At 36.9% G+C, this 19596-nt stretch overlaps 4 protein-coding genes across 9 annotated transcripts; all 4 read left to right on the top strand.

Annotated features, from left to right (window-relative positions):
• The first annotated feature begins 30 nt into the window (after window positions 1–30).
• On the top strand, window positions 31–5601 carry LOC110759763 (uncharacterized). 5 transcript variants are annotated; one of them, XM_021961885.2, is made up of 13 exons: window positions 31–182; window positions 500–633; window positions 739–1078; window positions 1154–1304; window positions 1862–2226; window positions 2294–2444; window positions 2546–2635; window positions 3056–3399; window positions 3467–3599; window positions 3925–4250; window positions 4330–4480; window positions 4616–4674; window positions 4934–5601. In XM_021961885.2, the coding sequence occupies exons 2-13, from the start codon at window positions 626–628 to the stop codon at window positions 5435–5437; spliced, it is 2622 nt and encodes an 873-aa protein (XP_021817577.1). In that variant the 5' UTR covers window positions 31–182; window positions 500–625; the 3' UTR covers window positions 5438–5601. The 5 variants fall into 5 exon arrangements, with proteins under 5 accessions (XP_021817577.1, XP_021817578.1, XP_021817579.1 ...); XM_021961886.2 differs by having other exon boundaries at window positions 3928–4250; XM_021961887.2 differs by having other exon boundaries at window positions 3062–3399.
• Window positions 5602–6166: 565 nt separating this feature from the next.
• CAX11 (cation exchanger 11) lies at window positions 6167–9411 on the top strand. Its single transcript, XM_021961888.2, has 2 exons — window positions 6167–7230; window positions 8185–9411. The coding sequence occupies exons 1-2, from the start codon at window positions 6358–6360 to the stop codon at window positions 8947–8949; spliced, it is 1638 nt and encodes a 545-aa protein (XP_021817580.2). The 5' UTR covers window positions 6167–6357; the 3' UTR covers window positions 8950–9411.
• Window positions 9412–10638: 1227 nt separating this feature from the next.
• Window positions 10639–12946, top strand: NF-YC9 (nuclear factor Y, subunit C9). 2 transcript variants are annotated; one of them, XM_021961698.2, is made up of 3 exons: window positions 10639–10738; window positions 10952–10998; window positions 11866–12946. In XM_021961698.2, the coding sequence occupies exon 3, from the start codon at window positions 11878–11880 to the stop codon at window positions 12667–12669; it is 792 nt and encodes a 263-aa protein (XP_021817390.1). In that variant the 5' UTR covers window positions 10639–10738; window positions 10952–10998; window positions 11866–11877; the 3' UTR covers window positions 12670–12946. The 2 variants fall into 2 exon arrangements, with proteins under 2 accessions (XP_021817390.1, XP_088110067.1); XM_088253941.1 differs by lacking the exon at window positions 10639–10738 and having other exon boundaries at window positions 10752–10998.
• A 1710-nt stretch (window positions 12947–14656) lies between these two features.
• LOC110759777 (HSP20-like chaperones superfamily protein) lies at window positions 14657–19128 on the top strand. The gene is made up of 3 exons (XM_021961903.2): window positions 14657–14812; window positions 17794–18146; window positions 18516–19128. Exons 1-3 carry the CDS (start codon window positions 14790–14792, stop codon window positions 18752–18754), a joined length of 615 nt encoding a protein of 204 aa, XP_021817595.1. The 5' UTR covers window positions 14657–14789; the 3' UTR covers window positions 18755–19128.
• Window positions 19129–19596: the final 468 nt, after the last annotated feature.

The following is a 19596-nucleotide window of genomic DNA, read 5'->3' on the forward strand; positions in this document are numbered from 1 at the left end:
TTTAATCTGGGTCAGGATAATTCTATCCGGACAAGGAATATGACACTCCAAACATCCAAACGGAAGTTAAAGAGGCTCCGTACTCCATTGCCCATTGTAGTAAAGCTTCAAAGACCCGTGAAATCCAAACTCGGTGCCAGAGCTCTCCTACTTCTCGCTCTTCGCTCATTAAGAAATCAAAGGTGCCAAACCCTAAAATCTCTTGGATTTACATTCAAATATATACACACACGCACTCACATAAAGTTGCATTTTGATCACTTCATGGCTAAATGTGATGTTTGATAAGATGCAGTTTGCACAAACTAAGCTCAAAACAGTAATCAATGAATAATTGAATTTCATTTTCCTTTGTTTCTTTTTAGTTTTTCTTTGTTTAGAGACGGAATAGTTTGTAAATACAATTTTATCTCAGATGCCATGCTAATAATCGTTCTTTAGCTTATGCTATATATGCATAATTTTGATCTCTAATTTGAGTCTGGATATAATCATGCAGCTATTTTCATCGGATTTTGGATAAAACTTTTGAAGTTGTTTTGGACTGAAAACCAGTTTACTTACTGCCAAACTACTGAAAGCCTGGAAGATGCTAGTTTCCTGACCTCTCTGGTGTTGCAGTGACATGACTAGGTTGGCTGGTGTTTAATTAATCAATTGAAATGTTTGTAATTCACCAAAGCAAAGTGGGGATGGGGGTTGGTTTGTTATAGTTATGATGAAATTTCATTGTTGCAGGGAGGGAATGGGCAGCCAAAACCCAATAAACAGTGAGCGCTTAAGGACGAGTTGGACCCTACCTATGGAACGCTATTTTATTGATCTTATGTTAGATCAGGTTCATAGGGGGAATAGGATGGGCCATACATTCAACAAACAAGCTTGGAATGACATGTTGCTCATGTTTAACGCCAATTTTGGGTCTCCCTATGATGTAAATATCTTGAAAAGTCATTACACTAGTCTGTGGAAGCAATTCAACGATATAAAGAATCTTCTCGATCAGAATGGGTTTTCATGGGATAACACTCGGCAAATGGTGATTGCTGATAGATATGCTTGGGATGCCTATGTCAAGGTGCATTACTTAGCTTATACCTACTTGTGAATGTCTTCTAATTTGTGAAAGGTAATTGAAATAATGTCCATGCAGGTTCAACCAGATGCACAGTTCTACAGGAACAAAGCTTTGATGACCTTCAATGATTTGTGTTTGATATATGCTCATACCAAAGCAGATGGAAGATACAGCCTTTCAAGTCATGATATAGATTTTGATGATGACATTCAGGGAATGACTGATGGTGTGTCTCTAAATCCTTTAATGACATAGTAATACATTTTATCATACAAGTTGAAATTTATTATGTTGGTTATTTATGATGATTTGTATGTTGCAGTGAGTATTTTTGCATAAATAATTCGCCTGCTGCTCTTTTCAATTAAGTGAAACCAATCATAACCTAAAAGTGAAACTAAAATCTCAATTTAATTCGCTTTCAGTTCTTTTGCAAGCATATCCTCTCTGATATGGGAATAAGCTCAAGGTGCTTAGACAGAAGGGGTAGTAAATTTTTCTCCCTTTTCTTGAATAAGTGAGTCCAGAAAGTCGTAGTAACTTAACTATTTATGAACTAATTGCTAAACATTGGATTTTATTATACTGAATTAGCTAATACTGTTGCAAATTAACAAGCATGATCTGTTCTTTATGAATAAAATTTTCTTAGTTATTCCAATTTTGAACAACAGTCCCTTCTCTCCATTATTTGGGGTCGGCTCCTAATGTCTGTTCTATCCTGGGCCATATATTCATTTACTTATTTATGTTTCTTTGGTTTTTTGTTTTTTTGGTTTAAAGGTGTCGGAATGAATAGCCCTACCCTTGCCCCTGGCCCTGTTCCTCCCCCTGCAAGTAAAGTGCAAACAAATACAGATTGGAAACCACCCATGGACCGATTTTTTCTGAAGCTTATGCTGGACCAACTGGGAAAAGGAAGTAAGACCAATAATTCATTCAAGAAACAGGCTTGGAAAGACATGGTCACATTATTCAACGCAAAGTTTGGTTCTCAATATAGGAAAAGTTTCTTAAAACAGCTGTATAAGAAACTGTTGAAGTACTATACTGATGTCAGAAGCATACTTGCAATTAAAGGATTTTATTGGGACGAAAAAGAACAAATGATTGTGGCTGATGATGATGTTTGGGATAATTACATCAAGGTAGATTTTTACTTATATTTGATAGCATTCAGTTGTGTACATTTTTACACTTCTGTTGTTGATGTAGGCACTTCCAGATGCACGTCTATATAGGAAGAAGCCCTTGCTGAACTATCAAGATTTGAACTTGATATATGGAAATGAAATTAGCAATGTACTTCGTAGTCATTTGCATGAAGGCACAAATTCTGAAGATGACATCTTACAGTACATGACTGGTGAGGTTCATTAAATAACCAAATTCATATGTTTGAAATAGTGTTAAATCAATGAATGATTGAACAATTATGTCGATAAATGGGTTCTATTATTCATGTAGGTGAAGAGAGGGAGGGCCATTCTGTTTATGGTAATGGTCATTTGGCTTCCTTCGAGGATCTTGACAGTGAAGGCCAAGATTTAATGATAGGTGTGTTTCTTACCCAGCTCTGAGATTAGAATACTCTATGTTGAACCTTGCTATGAGTAAAATCTCGAGTTATGATATTTTCAGGTAGTAAATTGAGTAGAAATGCCTCCTAAACAAGCTTGAGATAGTCTGATAGTAGACACTGCTTGTGTTTCATTAGCCAGTACAATCTATGCTGTTGAGGATGTGCATATAAACTTCGAACTCTTTCTGTTACCTAATAATTTTAAGTAATACATTTTTAAATGGTTATCTCCAGTTTTCCATTGCAATTATTTCTGTGATTTGTTCATAATCATTTTCCATATTCAAAATTTCACAATGTCCAATGTGGGCGTAAAACCTGTGAATTATTTATGCCCATCTGCAATCATCTCTTCAATGGCAACTATGTACTTACAACATTTTGGTGGATCGAAGGAGAAGAGTCAGAAGACACTCAGATCCATGGAAATGATGATTTTTCAAGGACAGATTGGACACCTCCAATGGACCGTTTTCTGATTGACCTCATGCTGAAGCAACTGCAGAAAGTGAATAAGATTGATTACTCTTTTGACGACCAAGCATGGATAGATGTGCTTGTGCTGTTCAAGGAAAGATTTGGGTTACAACAAGACAAAGATCTCTTGAGGAGACGCTACAAAAGTTTAGAGAAGCAATACCATGATACAAAAGATCTTCTTGACCAGAGAGGGTTTTGGTGGGATGATACACAGCAAATGGTCACAGCGTATGATGACATTTGGGATGCTTATATTAAGGTGCATTACCTATCTCTTTGTGTCTTATTCATCAGTTTATATATGTGTTAACATATGGTATCTGTAGGAACACCCAGATGCGGAATCATACAGAACCAAATCCAAGCCAAACTATAATGATTTGTGCTTGATTTATGGAAAGTCAAAATCAGGCGAAAGGTGCAACCAATCAGGTCAAGCTATGGGCTGTAATGGTGATGGTGAGTTTTTGCCTTTATGAAGTCTCCCCTCTTCCCTCTCTTAAGATTTTGGAGCCCAGCCTGTGGAAACATTACTGTAGTCTGATAGTGTTGTTGGGTTTGCAATGTGTTTATTCCTTAAAATGTGCTTATAAAGTAATGTCACATCAATACCTTTGAGCTTGTTGACATGACATGTGACATCATGGCTGTCTGAAACCCTGCCTGGTTTGCTAGATATAATCAACGTGATTGCTTTTGTCTTTCATTAAGCAATTTTAATATACTAGATGAATCAAAAAATGAAAATTTTCCTTATACATGTATTGTTGTTTTATTCCTAAAGCAGCTAAGTATAACCATAGCTATCACTGGAGAACTGATTGGACACCTCCAATGGATCGATATTTCATTGATCTAATGTTGGAGCAAGTTCGCAATGGAAGTATGGTTAACTATAAATTCAGCAGACTAGCCTGGACTGAAATGGTTTCAAAGTTCAGAGCAGAATTTGGTTCCCAGCATGACAAAGATGTTTTGAAAAGTCGTTTTTTAAATTTGAGGAAACAATTCAATGGCATGAAAGCTCTACTTGACCAGAGTGGGTTTGCTTGGGATGAAATGCAACATATGGTAACTGCTGATGATCATCTTTGGGATGCTTATGTCAAGGTGTGTCTTTTGTTGGATTGTTGATTGCATAAGAATTGTATGTCTATAGCAGGCTAACAGCTCGCATGTTCTGGTGCAGGAACACCCTGATGCACAATCATACTGCAATAGAACTCTCCCAAATTTCAATGATTTGTACTTGATATATGGAAATGGAGACATTTTTAAAAGGGAGAGTACTTCAAGTCACACTATGGATGCCATGGATGATGATCTGGGCGTTAATCTTGGTGTGTGGCCCTCTCTCCCTTTCTCACAATGCCTTAGACGTATTCTGCTCGACTCCTTGATTATTGGAATGGAATGAATTTATTACAAATGTTTTAGGATGTCAGAAACTTTCTCAATATGAACTTGTTTTGCAGGGGATGAAACTCAGCAAACAATATCTACGGAAGATGATGTCTGGGAAGCTTATATCAAGGTGTGTGTTTTTCTCACTAGTTGCTGCCTAGGACAAAAGGAGGTTCCTATTTCTAGTACTAATTACAGCCTCTTCAACATTTGAGGAGGGAAGCAATATGATGTGTGCGCAAGTTTTGTATGTGTGCATGTTGAATGAACTTGTTGGTAACATATGCTATCCCTTTGCACGAAGTGAACCCTGAGTAGCTTTGGGCTCAGGAGACACTTTCCTGATTTGGTGACATGCGTTTCTTTCATGTCAATATGATATTTTGCAGGAGCATCCATATCCAATTGCATGTGCAAATAGAATCTTGGACAGTTATAATGATTTGACAAAAATATACGGCAACGGAGCCCGTGATGGAAGATCAAGTTGTTTCGGTAGGAACATTGAGAAAATGGAGAAAATGGGGATCAATATGATGTTTGGTGATTCCCCAGCCATGGAGTATGAAATATCTGATCAGCGAAAGAAGCGAAAACCAGCAGCTTCATCCACCTCAGCTAGTAAAAGAGCTCAAAGAATCATCAAGGAGGAGATACAAGAACCCTTGGATGAGAAACCACATATAGTAAAAGGGTTGGTCGGCGATGAAGTGGACAAAGACTGCTGCTCAATAGAACGCATTGTTGCTGCACTTGAAACTGTACCTGGCATAGATGATGAGCTCTTCTTGGAGGCTTCTCTAATTCTAGAAGATGATAAGAAAGCCAAGATGTTTGTGGCAATGGATGTTGCAGCTCGAAAGAAGTGGCTATACAGAAAACTACGCCGGTAGCATCTAAGTTGCTCGTTAGTATGCAAGTGTAGTTTTGATATGCTTATCATCCTTGTGTTTTTTTTCCTCATGTAAATTAGATAAATGGAAAGACAGTTCCCCTCTACATAATGTAATTCCCTTGTGTATATCAGTAAGTTTTGAGATGGGCTTTTTCCCTGCTATTGAACAAGAAAGCCAAAGCTTCTTCTTCTCCCTTTTATGTTTTTTTAAGCAAATTAATTAACCGCAACAAATGCTAATTATAGCAACCGGATTATCTCTACACTATTATGAGTTTTGTGTGGACAAAATACTATTATGAGTTTAGGTTTACCTTTGAAGAAAACATACAATAAATGTATTATATGCATATGTAAATATTTTTCACATTTAATACAAGTTTTTTTTATATATAAAATTTTGAATAATACAGACATAATTATGATTTTTCACATATTATTGAATATATATTAAATAAATTATATTAAAATATTATATAGTGGCTGACCTTTTCAGTATCTTGCCAAAATTTTGCCCAATAAAACAAGTTTTATTTTTACTTTTCCTATTCTGTATTTTACTAGGCTTTGAATCTTACAAGTTGTAAATCGAATTTCATAATACCAAGAACTGCAATACGTATTAACAATAATTACATAGTTACAACTTACAAGTAAAACAGTAAATGAAGTTACGGATCAATTAAAGAAAACAAATTACCCAGATCAAGAAAAAAGAAAAGATACTGTGTTGTTCTTCTCTGATGAATCACTGATGAATCTTTTCTATTCTGTGAACCGCGTAAAGACCAAGGTCGCTGGCAAAAGTTGGATCCAAATTCCACTCTGTGAACTGGGAGGAAGAGCCAAAACAAACAGACACAGAGATGGAGACAGTGTCACGACCTTGACAAAAGATTGGTGCTTTTGCTAAATGGCATGGCCATCTCATTCTTTTCTTTCAGAACTTGCTTTCTCTCTCTCGCGCTCCTCTCTACCTTCTTCTTCTTCCTCCTCACAACCCCAAATTCCAATTCCCCAAACTACCCCTCCCCATTTCTCATAACCCCCCACAGGTTCCTCATCACCACCCCAGCAAAAAACCCACCTTGCTCCTCCACCACCATAACCCACTCCAATGGCCTCTTCAACTACTTGTACCTCCATTTCTGCCTCTTCAGCCAAAACCCTTTTTTCTCTCTCTCTTCACTGTCTATCATCCTCCTTCTCCTCTTCTACATCCTCATCAAAACAGCTCAAGATCACTTCTCTTTGGTCACAACAAAGCTCACTTTTTCCCTCAATTTAACTCCAAGCATGGCCGCCGTGACCCTCTTAGCGCTCGGCAACGGCGCTCCTGACGTCTTCGCATCGGTCGCGGCGGTCCGGACCGGCCAATACCGAACTGGCTTCGGCGCAATTCTTTCGGCCGGCACGTTTGTCTCGGCGTTTGTGGTTGGTTTCGTGGCAATTTACGCCGCACCCTTTTCGCTCAATCCGGCGCCGTTTGTGAGGGACGTGTTGTTTTATCTGACCGCGGCGTTGTTCTTGTTCTATGTGTATCTTAGTGCCGAGATTTATCTGTGGCAGGCTGTTGGGTTTGTTGGGTTTTACTTGTTTTTTGTTGGCCTTGTGTTTTGGATGGACTTGGGGTTAGGTGCAGGAGGAAAGAAGAGCAGGGTTGAGGCGGGTGTGGTTGGAGACGGTGAAATTCAGAGGGGTTTGGTTGCACCAGATTTTGAGATCGGACAAGTTTCGGAGAATTCAGAGGATGGGAAGCCAAGTTTCGGGCTTCGGCGAGCTCTTGTAATGGTATGTTTCAGCTAAATTTGTGTTTCTTCTCAGCAAAAGTTTAGGTGCAATGTGCACTATAGGCAATGCTTTAAAGGGTGTCCATAGTTCAGGATTAGTGTCAATGGCTGTTTAATGTTTTTCGAGAATTAGATCAGACTCCTTTTCTCAAGAACTACTTGATAGAGGAATGTGGATTGTGTTGAATGGTATCTACACAGCTTGCTAATCAACTCATCGCTTTAAATTTCTATGTTCTCATGGTTTCCTTAAATATTTCCCTCATTGGAACAGATGGTTTGGATAGCCGAATGTAGGTGAAAGTCGCCATGGATTTCATTGGGAAATGAAATGACAATTTGGATTTTGAGTTTAGGCTTGCCACTTAGTTAATGTTACTACTTTTGGATCATAAATGTTTATGATCATTTGATATTTAATGACACCATAAATCGGCTACATATCTCGTAGGCTTTTATACTGAATAAAGCTTCCTCTCTTTGGCATTGCAGAAGGAAATGAATTTGAAAATTTTAATGTTTTCTGTTTGGAAGACTTCTTCTATCAAGAATAATGACTGTTGAATTGAAAGTTTTTACTTTACTATGAATAATTTTTGTGAACCTTTTGTAGGGTCGATGATAAATTAGATCATACACCCCTGGTCAGACGCAGCTTATCCTTGTCTCACTAGAGCAATATAACTAAGTTGTAGTAGGTGTGCCTAAATTCCTGTAGATGAAAGGTGCAATTTATGAAATAATTAAAGGGTGTGATATAAATTGTAGAAGCACTTGCTCAGAGTTTCATAGCGTTTTGGGATAAACTGCATATTTCATTTTATAATCTCTTCTAGTTCTTGAACTTGGAGAAAACATGAAACTTTATATTCTGATTGAGCTCATTTTGCCTCTATACAATTTTTTTACTTCTTTGGAAATTTGCATTTGTTAACTCTTCTTGTTTCATATATAGATCTCAAAAGCATGGGAGCTTCCAGTCTCAGTTCTTCTAAAGCTCACAATTCCGCAAGCTGCACCTTCTGAATGGAGCAGATTCTACACATCAGCCAATATTGCTCTTTGCCCTCTAGCCCTTCTATATGCTTGCAATTCGTTCATGCCATTCAACCATCCTGTTGTTTTTCTCCTTTCCGATACCCATTTGCCCCTATGGTTTGTAGTCCTCTTGGCAAGCTCCCCTCTTGCACTTCTTTATTATATAGTGGAAAAAGATCCCCCCAAAACTGAGCAAATGCCTGTATTGCTTATAGCATTTGTTATGAGTGTTTTTTGGATATCAACTACTGCTGGAGAACTGCTGAACTGCCTTGCTGCTCTTGGATCACTTCTGGAGTTGCCACCTGCACTTCTTGGGCTTACGGTTCTAGCATGGGGAAATTCAGTGGGGGATCTTGTTGCTGATGTTGCACTTGCCAAGGCAGGCCACCCTGCAATGGCCATGGCTGGTTGTTTTGCTGGGCCAATGTTTAACATGCTTGTTGGACTTGGAACAGCTTTGGTTATACAGACATATAATGTTTATCCGGAGGTGTACGAGCTTCAGTTCCACGTGGGTATTATAATTGCATTTGTTTTCTTGCTTTTGAGCCTGATGGGATCTCTATTGGTGATTACATGGTGCAGATTCCGGGTGCCTAGGTTCTGGGGGTTTTGTCTTGTTGGTCTCTATGTTATTTTTATGGCAGTTAGTTTGGTTATTGCCAAGTTTTCAGGATGATTCTTTATCCATTGAGATTGGATCTACCATCGAACAATTGCACACAACCGGGGATAACTTGCAGCTACCAAATGTCATCTGAGCTTGATCATGCCAACTATGACTTGGATGAATTGTGCATATTATAGAAGCATCATTCGTTGACAATGTAAGAAAGAGGTCAAGGATCAAGAAGTACATTGCTTATTGAAGAATTTGCACCCTCTTTGCTCCCCCATATGAAAGGGATATGTAGCTTATTACAGGTTGATTTGATTTTTGTTTCAACACTGGATAGATGAAATTCTTTTAGACTACAAATAATCGTCTTGTAGATGAAATTTTTATAGGGAGTATCATTTTTAGACCCAAATTACATTTCTACTGGCATAAATGCTTTGGCTAGTGCCAGAATCATGGCTCTTGTACCACTTGTAACATTACCAAATAGCAATGGCAATTTTTTGTTGCAATCAGCACAAAGTGGTCCAAAGATTCAACCTTTGTGTTCTCCCCCAACCTCACAATTTAGAAACATGCCCATGAACCATCCTCACCCTCTTCAATGGGGAAGAAAAGCACTGGTTAAACATCTCCAGTCCTTATTAGAACATTGATGAATTATGATATCAAAATTAGGTCCATGAGATGAGGGTTTTGTGAAGTGGTCCATGCATGTCGTGGATTCTCTTCCTCTTTTTTCCTTTTTTCCCCTTGTTATAGGGTTTTGTGAAGTTGAGGGTCATGATCAGAATCAACATAGATTTAATTTGAGGGGACATAAACTGATGATAATTGGCTCTGATTACCCTAACAGGTGGTAATAATATGTGCCCAACACTTGCATATCACATTATTGGGACCATTGATTTTTGGTTTATGAAACCAATCTTCCTAAATGTTGACTTCATAGAATTTACTTTATAAGAAAGCAGGAACTTCATGATCACAAAAGGGCATTTCCCTAAAGGATATAAAAGAAGAACCTTTCCTTTTCTTTTCCTTTTTGGAGGTACAACTTCTTTTTCTTTTTTATCATCACTTTTGTGACAACAAAATAAAAGCAAATATAAAAGAAGTACTTTAGCATGTATTGCAGGCCATGAATGAAATGAAATACATTTTCGAAAAAATAGTTTCAAACCAACATTCCTGGCTTGTTTGGGACGTCAAACTCTCAACTAAACTATTATAATTAAACTGAATAGTAGTCTAAGCTTCACAATAATGGCGTAAAAAGTGACTCAAGTGTTACGATTAAATTGAAAAATAATAGAGTATTAAAAAAATATGGGTTAAGTTATCTCAACTTTGGACTTCATCTTATTTTTATAAGATGAACTATTGGACTACATAAATTAAACTGAACAGTAGTATATTTTTTCGTTTCTACGCCGGCCTATGTCTATTTTTCTCCTTGTTTTTCGAGTCTCTCGTTGACACGAATACTGTTGCGCTTTTACAAATTTGGATGTTATCTAACTGTTGTTTCCAATAATATAAATTATAATTAACAACTAACACACAGCATATCATTAGAAAATACTTTGAAAAATAAAATAAAATCCCATCCCAAAATTGAATGGATCTGGTGACAATCATAGGTTCCAAATAAGTAGAGTGATCTTCTCCACGTAGCCAACAGGCACCATGATCAAACATAACATAATCCGTCATGCCCCTACCGTAAATAACAACTTCCACCAAGGGTAAAACCGTCAGACACAAAAAACTCCATAAAAGTTCGATGTTCTGACAATTTTAAGTCAGAATCGAACACTCCCTCGCAGCTTTTGTTCTTCCTTTTTAGGTTTGTATGCGAAACATTAATCATTACGAAAAACAATACATAGAAAAGAGAAAGAAAGGTTGCAAACCCAAAATTGTAGATCTTTCTCTGTACGAAAAATTTCCAAGAAGAGAAAAAATTAGAAAAGTTTCAGACCCAATAGTTTTTTGTTCTCATTGCCCGGATGGATATTTCTGTGGCTCTGTTTCTGAAAGAATTTTCCTTCTTTTCCAGGTACTCAATTAATCTTGCGTAGCAGAGCACCACCTGTTTGAGAAAAGGTACGAAAGACAGGCACACGCCCACACACACACACGCAAACCTCTCTGGTTATATATCTCTGTGTTTTTTTCATGTATTTCTTTGCGTGTGCGCGCGTGTGTGGTGGGTTGGTCTTAGATTGCCAAATGGGTGATCTTTGTTCTTTTCCCATGTAACATTTTTATTTCTGGATATGGGTTTTCTTTTACTGTTGGTTTTGTTTCCCGTCTGAGATCAAATGTTGGTTTTTTTTATTTGCTGTGATTCCGTTTTGCCCAATTTTTGTTGAGGAAACTGTTTTTCCTAATTGAATGATCATATATCATGCGTTTTCGCGCTAGAATTATTGTTTTGTTTTTGCTTTTATAATATTTTATTCTCCTTTTTCCGTGTTTCTGCTCTGTCTTCTTCGTTGATCATTGTGTCTGTTCTTTCTTTTCTTTTTTCTCTTGAACATACTGTTAAGCTGGGTGGTAGAATGATTTCTACAAAAGAAAAGTACTGTCTTTTGTTTAGAAGATGCCACTTTGACTAGTACCCAGATAGTGGATTGTAAATCTAGTGGATTTGCTGAAGATATTTAGTTATAAGAGAGTATTTAGACCCTTCATTCAGTGATTTGACTAGTTTGGCAGCTGGAACTTTTGATTCTATCACATGGGGAGATTTGAATAAAGGAGTATGCTTTGATCTTTTATCATCTAAAGAGGAAAAAGAAAAGAAAGAAAGAACAAACTGTTTAGATTTATTATGTGCAATATAGAACAAGATGGATGGGCCCTCATTTACCATTTCATTGTGTGAGAAGGAGATCTTTTGATATTTGAGTAGATAGTAACTAGCAGGTCTCTAAAGCAGACGTCTTTTCTGTTGCTTGCTTCTATCAGGGCCAAGTTGCTATGGATCCACAAGGGCATAACCAACCCCAATCTATGGGGATGGTAGGCAGTGGAGCTCATTTGACATATGGTACTAACCCATATCAGCATAATCAAATGGTTGGGAGCCCAAATCCGGGGTCAGTTGCCGGAACAGTGGGAGCTATTCAATCAACTAGTCAACCTGCTGGAGGTCAGCTTGCACAACACCAACTTGCTTATCAGCATATCCACCAGCAGCAACAGCAACAACTTCAGCAACAGCTGCAATCTTTTTGGGCAAATCAGTATCAAGAAATTGACAAGGTAACTGATTTCAAGAACCATAGCCTTCCCTTAGCAAGGATCAAAAAGATTATGAAGGCTGATGAGGATGTGAGAATGATATCGGCTGAGGCACCTGTAATATTTGCCAGGGCATGTGAAATGTTCATATTGGAACTGACATTGCGGTCTTGGAATCATACGGAAGAGAATAAGCGGAGGACACTTCAGAAGAATGACATTGCAGCTGCAATCACAAGGACTGATATCTTTGATTTCTTGGTAGACATTGTGCCAAGAGAGGATCTGAAAGATGAGGTCCTTGCATCAATTCCAAGGGGAACAGTTTCTGTAGGAGGGCCGGCTGATGCACTTCCATACTGCTACATGCCGCCTCAGCATGCGCCTCAGGTTGGGGCTCCTGGGATGATTATGGGTAAGCCTATGATGGACCCATCTATGTATGCTCAACAGTCTCACCCTTACATGGGTCAGCCAATGTGGCAGCAGGCACCGGAGCAGCAGCAGCAGTCACCATCAGATCATTAGCAGGTGCAGCATGGAAGTGAAGAAGGTGTAAGTTACTTTGTTTTTGTTCTCCAGGCTTGTGACTGAAAGCTGAGAAAGCAAAGTGGTGATTTGAACGTGTTGAAGAAAACTTTGGTTTTTGTAATTATAATGCAATTTCTTACCTTTTGTGCTTAACATCTAGCATCTTTCGGCTCGTAGACTCTTCGCTATAAAACCATATGGTTGGTGATGATGCAGGTTGTGAACTGATTTTTGTTAACTCTTTTATAGTAAAAGAATGGTTATGATTAATATACATGTGGCTCTCACTGTTTTAGCAAGGTATTTGTCCATGATTCATGCCCCTTTTTTTGTATGATATGATGAGACCTTGAATGCCGTAATGGAACTGTAGCATCAATTTTTTGAGACTGTTTATGCTGTAATGGATCCAGATTCCTGATATCTGAGTAGGAATTAGTAGTCAATTGCAACCAAACACAGGAAAGTTCCATCTGAAACTCAAAGTACCAAACAAAGGGTTCCACAAGCAAGCTATTACTATTATTCCGGGGATCTCCATTGAGGAGCATCAAACCCTAACGACGAAGCTCTCTCTTTATCATCTTGCGCCAGATGTGGCTTTTTGAAACACAAAAGCCATTGTTTGATTGCCGCATGAAATTCAAGCAGACCCATTAAGCTACTTTTTCAACTTCGAAGCTTCCACAAGGACAGTAAATAAGTGAGAATTGTTTCAATGACTACCATTATTCATGAAGGGAAAAATATAACATCACTGAAGCAATAAATTTGTAGACATAATAACAAAATAATAATTTGCTCACCAATTTTTTTTTTTGGGTCACAATCAGGGCCAAGGCCCAAAGAAAATTAAAGTAACAACCATATGTGGGGTGAAATTAAATTAAATTACAAGAATGGGCCTTCTTTCTTGTAACAAAAGGTTGACTTTTGGGCCCAATACTGGCCCAGGTATCATTAATTCAGCCCAATTTCCATAAATTAGGCCCAATAATGTCTTCTGTTTTTGCTAAAAACAATGTGATGACTTGGGGCCCGGTTGGTATTCTACTTGGATTCAATTTTATAAACTCAAAAACAGATTTGCCCTAAAAAGCTATTTGGTAGATCCATTTTTAAAAAACCAAACTAAAAAAAAAATTTCAAAAAAAAAATTTGCCCTAAGAAGCTGTTTGGTAAGATCTTTTTCCTTTTCTTTTGTTAATTTCAATTTGGGAATTAGGGTTTATGATTTTCTGATTTTAATTTCAATTTTTTTTAGATCTTAAAAATAGTTTGGAGTTCAATACCAAACAAGTTTTTAGATATTAAAATCACTATTTGAAAACTTATGTTTTTAAAAAGAATCATAGTTTTTCAATTTACTTTTTTGAGTAGGAAACTAAATAGGGCCTTAACTTTTTATTCTAACAAAGAAAAAAGACGGGAAATCATGAGCTTACGGTGCAAATCTTTGCACCCGATTACCCCCGATTACCCTAAGCACCTCTCGCCTATATAAAGCACCTCACTCTCTGACCAAAATAAAAAAAATAGGGTTAATTTAATTTAGTAACCTAAACTCTTATCTTTAAAGCATATTTACTCATGCACTCTAAATTTTAACAATTACATACCCTAAGTTTTTCAATTTTGTGCAATCTGATTCCTATGTTAACTTCATCATCAAAATTTTAGTTAATTGCTTGTATGACAAGCTTGAATCACACCTATTCACTTCTTTCAATATCAGTTGAAATTGAAAGGGTATTTTGTTAAAAAATGGTTAGGTATTAATGCATGTAATGTGTTCTTCATGGGCAGGAAGACACTAATTACCCAAAAATACTCTTCAGTTAACATCAAAATAAGCAAATAGGTGAAATTTTGATGTCCAAGTTAACGTTGGAACCAAATTGCAAAAAATTGAAAAGCTTAGGATATATAATCATTAACATTGAGAGTGAATATGCCTTAAAATAAGAGTTCAAATACTAAATCGAAATTAACCCTAAAAAATAAATAAAAGGAAATTACCTCACTCAGTCCATCTAATAAACAAGCAAAGCAAACGGGCAAAAGCCCAAGGAACTCCCCGCTGTGACGCCGTTTCGTATATCTCCGGCCGCCCTCAGATGGCTGCCCCCGGGCCAACTAGGTATACGCACACATACCCTTTCACCGTATACATATATACACTTGATAATTTATATATATATATATCTATAGGCTATATGAATTATATAGATAGGAAGTCGAATATTTTCACTCACCTGGTTTCAGTTAATTTTAGACTATTTTGGGGGTTCAGATTGGCAATTGCATGTATGGTTATGCGTATATATGAGTATCTGTGTAGAAATGTCTGCTATTTGTATTATATAGTAAATAGACTCGTATGTTTGCATGTCGATGTTAGGGCTATATGCAAGTATGAATTTCTTGAAGGAAGCTTTTGTGTACAAGAAATTGATAATGGTGTGTGTTTTTAAGTTGTCCCTTGTTATGCATGTGCAGATGCAGAGCAAATTTTTTCATGAAAAAGTTGGTATGAGTGGGAAATATGCAGAAAAGGAATAAGAAACAATAAATATTTGTTTGATTAAAATAGAACTTCTATTTGAGAATTTGTTGGATGAAATTGATGATGGGAAGTGAGGCCTGGTTTGGCAGGTAGATTTTGAAAGCTGTTTCTTCGAAAATTTGCCTATGAGGCTAGAACAGCATGCTTTTAAGGAATGCTATGGGTCATGGTAGTTTAAATGTGATTTTAATTGAGGATCATGTTTCTGGAACCGGAATGAATTTGATGAGATATTGGTTTTTAGGTCTTGATCGTCTGTTAGGGAAACATTTTATTTATTATAATAATTCCAACATGTCATGCAATACGAAAATGGCACGCTGCATGCATTTCCCGCGCCAATTTCAAAATTTTCCCATTTTTAGAAAGAAAAAACCATGTTACCCAAATGGGGTCGCAAAAGTTTGATTAGTTCTTTATCATTTATTTGAAGTGATTATTGTAGAATGAGTAAGATTGATATGGAAATGAAGTTTTCGAAAAGATTTGTGTCATTTAGGAAATTAGGAGAAGTGAAGTAAATAGATTAGCCTTTTTATTGGATCATTTTCTTTCATTCACTTCCCTCTGGCACCCTATAATATTTGGAAGTTTTCCAGTTTTTTTGTTAGGTTATGTAGTTGTTGCAAATAATCATTAAGAATAGCAAGTCTTTAAGTGGATCTTAAAACATTCAACAAGTTTTGTTCCCTGAGTTATACATAAAAATTAAAAGGAATAAATCATGCTAGTTGTGATACTGAAAAAACCTAGGATTTTAGGGGAAAAAACCCATAAGGAATTTGTAAAAGTAAACGCAAAAAGGGAAACAAATGAAGTCACGCTAGTAGTGATACTGAAGAAATCACAAGAATTTCCGGAAAAACGCAGAAAGGAATAGACCCAGTAAGAGAAAATTAAGTTTAACAAGTATAGCTGTGCCTGTTTCTTTTGGTAATGGTGGTCCATGATATATATGCATTTGTGCCTTAAGGACATTTCAAGGAAGATAGAACCACTCTGGGAGTTTCTTAGGTTTGGGATTGTAACGTTAATTTGATTGTTACCAAAGAAAAAGGAAATTGAATTGGTGGAGTTGTGGTAAAATGGGGTAAGAGTTGAAGAAAGTGTGTGAGCTCTAATTAGTCCCATTGCTTCTTGATTATTGAAGACAAATGAAGGATAAGGCAGAGAGGATATGGTAGTATATCAGAAGGCTTTTCCTGACAATGGCAGAGAGGATAGCCTCTGCAGTTTGACTAAGGGTACATGAGTCCTGACTTGCTGATATATATCATGCCTAAATAGCCTATGTTTTAATTATTGTCTTTTTCTAGAGTAGGAATAATCCAAGAAAATTTGTTGTGTTTGTCAGTTTGAGTTAGGGGCAGCCTTCAGGGGAGGCAACTGCCTTGGGCCCTCAAGTTTGATAATTTAAATAGGCCCCCCAGATCCAAGTTACAAATGTTGCATTAGGCCCTTAAAAATTGCTTATTTAATTCTAAATAAAGAGCTCCAGTCCAATCCTCATATATGTTTGTGAGGAGAAAACACAAAACCTATTTGCCTAAATTTCATCTTTCTTCCTCTGGTTCGCTCTGGTTCTCCGTTGTTGCCGAAATGCCATTTAGGTTGGTTCTTTCATCAATTTATTCTTGCTCTTCCCTTTGCTTGGTGTGCTTATCTTCCCATTTCTTTGACTGGGGTTTCTCCTCTGTTTGTTTTTCTCATTTTTTATTTTGTTGATGATAAATTCTGTATGACACTCTGTTGTATTTTAAAGAAGATTGTTTTATATTATGTTAGATAATCAAGAGCACTGGGTGTATATGACGAGTCTATTGTTTCTTTCAAAAGATGGGTACTGTAAGTGCTGCCTGGAACAGATTGGTTTTAGGGTATGTCATGGTAATGGTGTTGGTTATATGTGGCTTGCAATATGCCGACATGTCCTTTTGCATCCCACTTATTGTGGTTTAATGAAGAAAATCATCTTCTGGCCAAATTAGGTGTTTTTTTTAATATCGGAAATGCTATTAAGCTAGTAGATTAGTTGTACTTTATTACTTAGCAACAAAAATTTGGATTTTTCTTTATTATTATTATTTTTTATGCCAATGCAAATTTTCTTTGCCTCAGGACCCTAAATTCCCAGGGTTTACCCTGCAACGAGTGCATGCTTTTGTGATTACACTGTAGAATTTTAATAAACAGAAAACTCACTTTTTTTTAGAGGTAATATTGGAAAATAACCATTTCTCACATCTTTTGAGAGCGAGTAGCAAAATATGTATTTATTCTGACAAAATATTCTCTTTGAATAATGAAATATATGTTTCACCTGACTACTTAGTCTTTTTTTTTCTTTCTAAATATTTTCACACTAGAAATCATTTGGACGCTTTACAGGTGATGCTTGATTGTATGTGTCAGCAGTATGGGACTATTATCTTATTTTATCATGGTAGTGTTTATGCAAGTTGAATTTTATTTTAATTTTTTTAATGCAACATCTTCAGATAGACTTTATTGTACCCTATTTGCCTGTTGTGATTAACTTTGAGGACTTCTTGCAGGTTTGCAGGAACAAGTAAAACTAATGAACCAGATCATTTTGATCCTCAACAACCCATTCTTGATGTGAAACCTCTCAATAGCATGCCTTATATTGGTCCACCTACAATGCATCCATCAACAACTACAGACTCTGATGCACAAGAGAAACTGAAGCCAACTGTGATTATTCTACCTCCTGACTCAACAAGAGAACAGTGGAATAAGGCTTTGGAAACCAACAAATCAGGGATTGTTTTGACTGGAGCTGCTGCGAGGGGACAGGTGGGACCAATAATAGGATTAGTTGATATTGCCGAGAACGAAGACTCATACTTATTTCGTGTCAATCTACCAGGGGTTTTAAGGGATGAGAGTGAGTATGATCACCTTGCGTCATTTTGTTTACAACGAAGACTCAGTCTTGTTCGATGACTTAGCATTCTTTATCTTATATATTAATGGTTGATTGGCAATTGTGATTGAATCGTTATGGTGTATTACACTAGGTGTGCATACCTCTTTGACAAAGGTGTGAAAATCAATCAATTTGTTCTACATTAGTCATGCACATGACGACTTGTCTGTTTGTTTTGTAAAACCTTCTTCTTTAGCTTTCAATAGTTGGGTTCTCCGGTTGTCATGAAAATTGGATTGGTGCTAAATTGAGATTGAATCTTCATCAACATTTCTTCATATTATTGATCATGCTTAATGAATCAGACCATTGTCTTTGTGCATGCAGATTTTGAATGCAGCGTTGGCATTGATGGAGAAGTATTTATCAAAGGAGTAACTACGACAGGAGAGAAAACTGTGTGCAAAAACTCCCAAGTCTTTAAGATGCAAACACAAAATCTGTGCCCCCCAGGTCACTTCTCTATCTCGTTCCAGCTTCCTGGTCCAGTTAAGTGCCAAGAAGTTACTCTCTCTTTTGAGACTGATGGGATTTTGGAGGCCATTGTGCAGAAAAAATTACCATAAAAGTATTCCGCTTTGGGGAGCTTGTATGGTTTTTTATGATGTGGACTTAGATGGAGAAGACTCTAGGTGGTGAGGACTTATAGACTATAAATAATTGCCTCTGATATTGCAGAGGATGAAGGTGGGGATACAAGCTAAATGGTGATATACAGTAGGCTTGGGCGGGCTCAAGTTATAGTGAAGTAGGGCTTTGTTAAATTGTTTGTACTCACTTTAGGACTGGAAGCTGTGTTCATAGGTGGACGATGGTTATGTCCTAGCCACATCCTTTGTGAAATATTTTATTTCCGTTGAAAGTTCTCTATGCCAAGATCAATTCATGGTGAAACAGCTGCTAGTTCTCTTGAAATTTACCAGAGGCTTAGCTTTGTTCATTTTGTGGAAAATTGTCTTTTATGGATTTAATTTTTTTATGAAAAATCCTTATTAAAAAAGCTATATATATATATATATAATGAGTTTCTAGTATTTCGTGTTTATGATATTTTTGCTGGGTGGGTGGGGTTGACAGTAAGGGGCTGACATTGTTAATGGTGGTTATGTTGTCGGATTAATTAACAGCTTGCTGATCGAAACAACAACATGCTTGCAGGTTTGAACTCTGAAACCCAAATTAAGAAATGTTCATAGATTTGGTTTCTTTTCTTTACCGGTCTCTTGGATATCTAAATGACCAGCCAAATGTTTTGGCTGAATTGATAAAATGATTTTTTGTAAACACCCTCTTGCATTTATGTCATGAAGGTTAAGATAATCCAACCTTAGTCTCATCTCAAATTTGTGGTTCAGTTCCCATTCAAATTTTCCTAGAGCCTCTAACAAGAATTTGTGGCATCCATATC

This window comes from Prunus avium, chromosome 6, assembly GCF_965620075.1.
Source record: "Prunus avium chromosome 6, drPruAviu1.hap1.1, whole genome shotgun sequence".
Lineage (NCBI taxonomy): Eukaryota > Viridiplantae > Streptophyta > Magnoliopsida > Rosales > Rosaceae > Prunus > Prunus avium.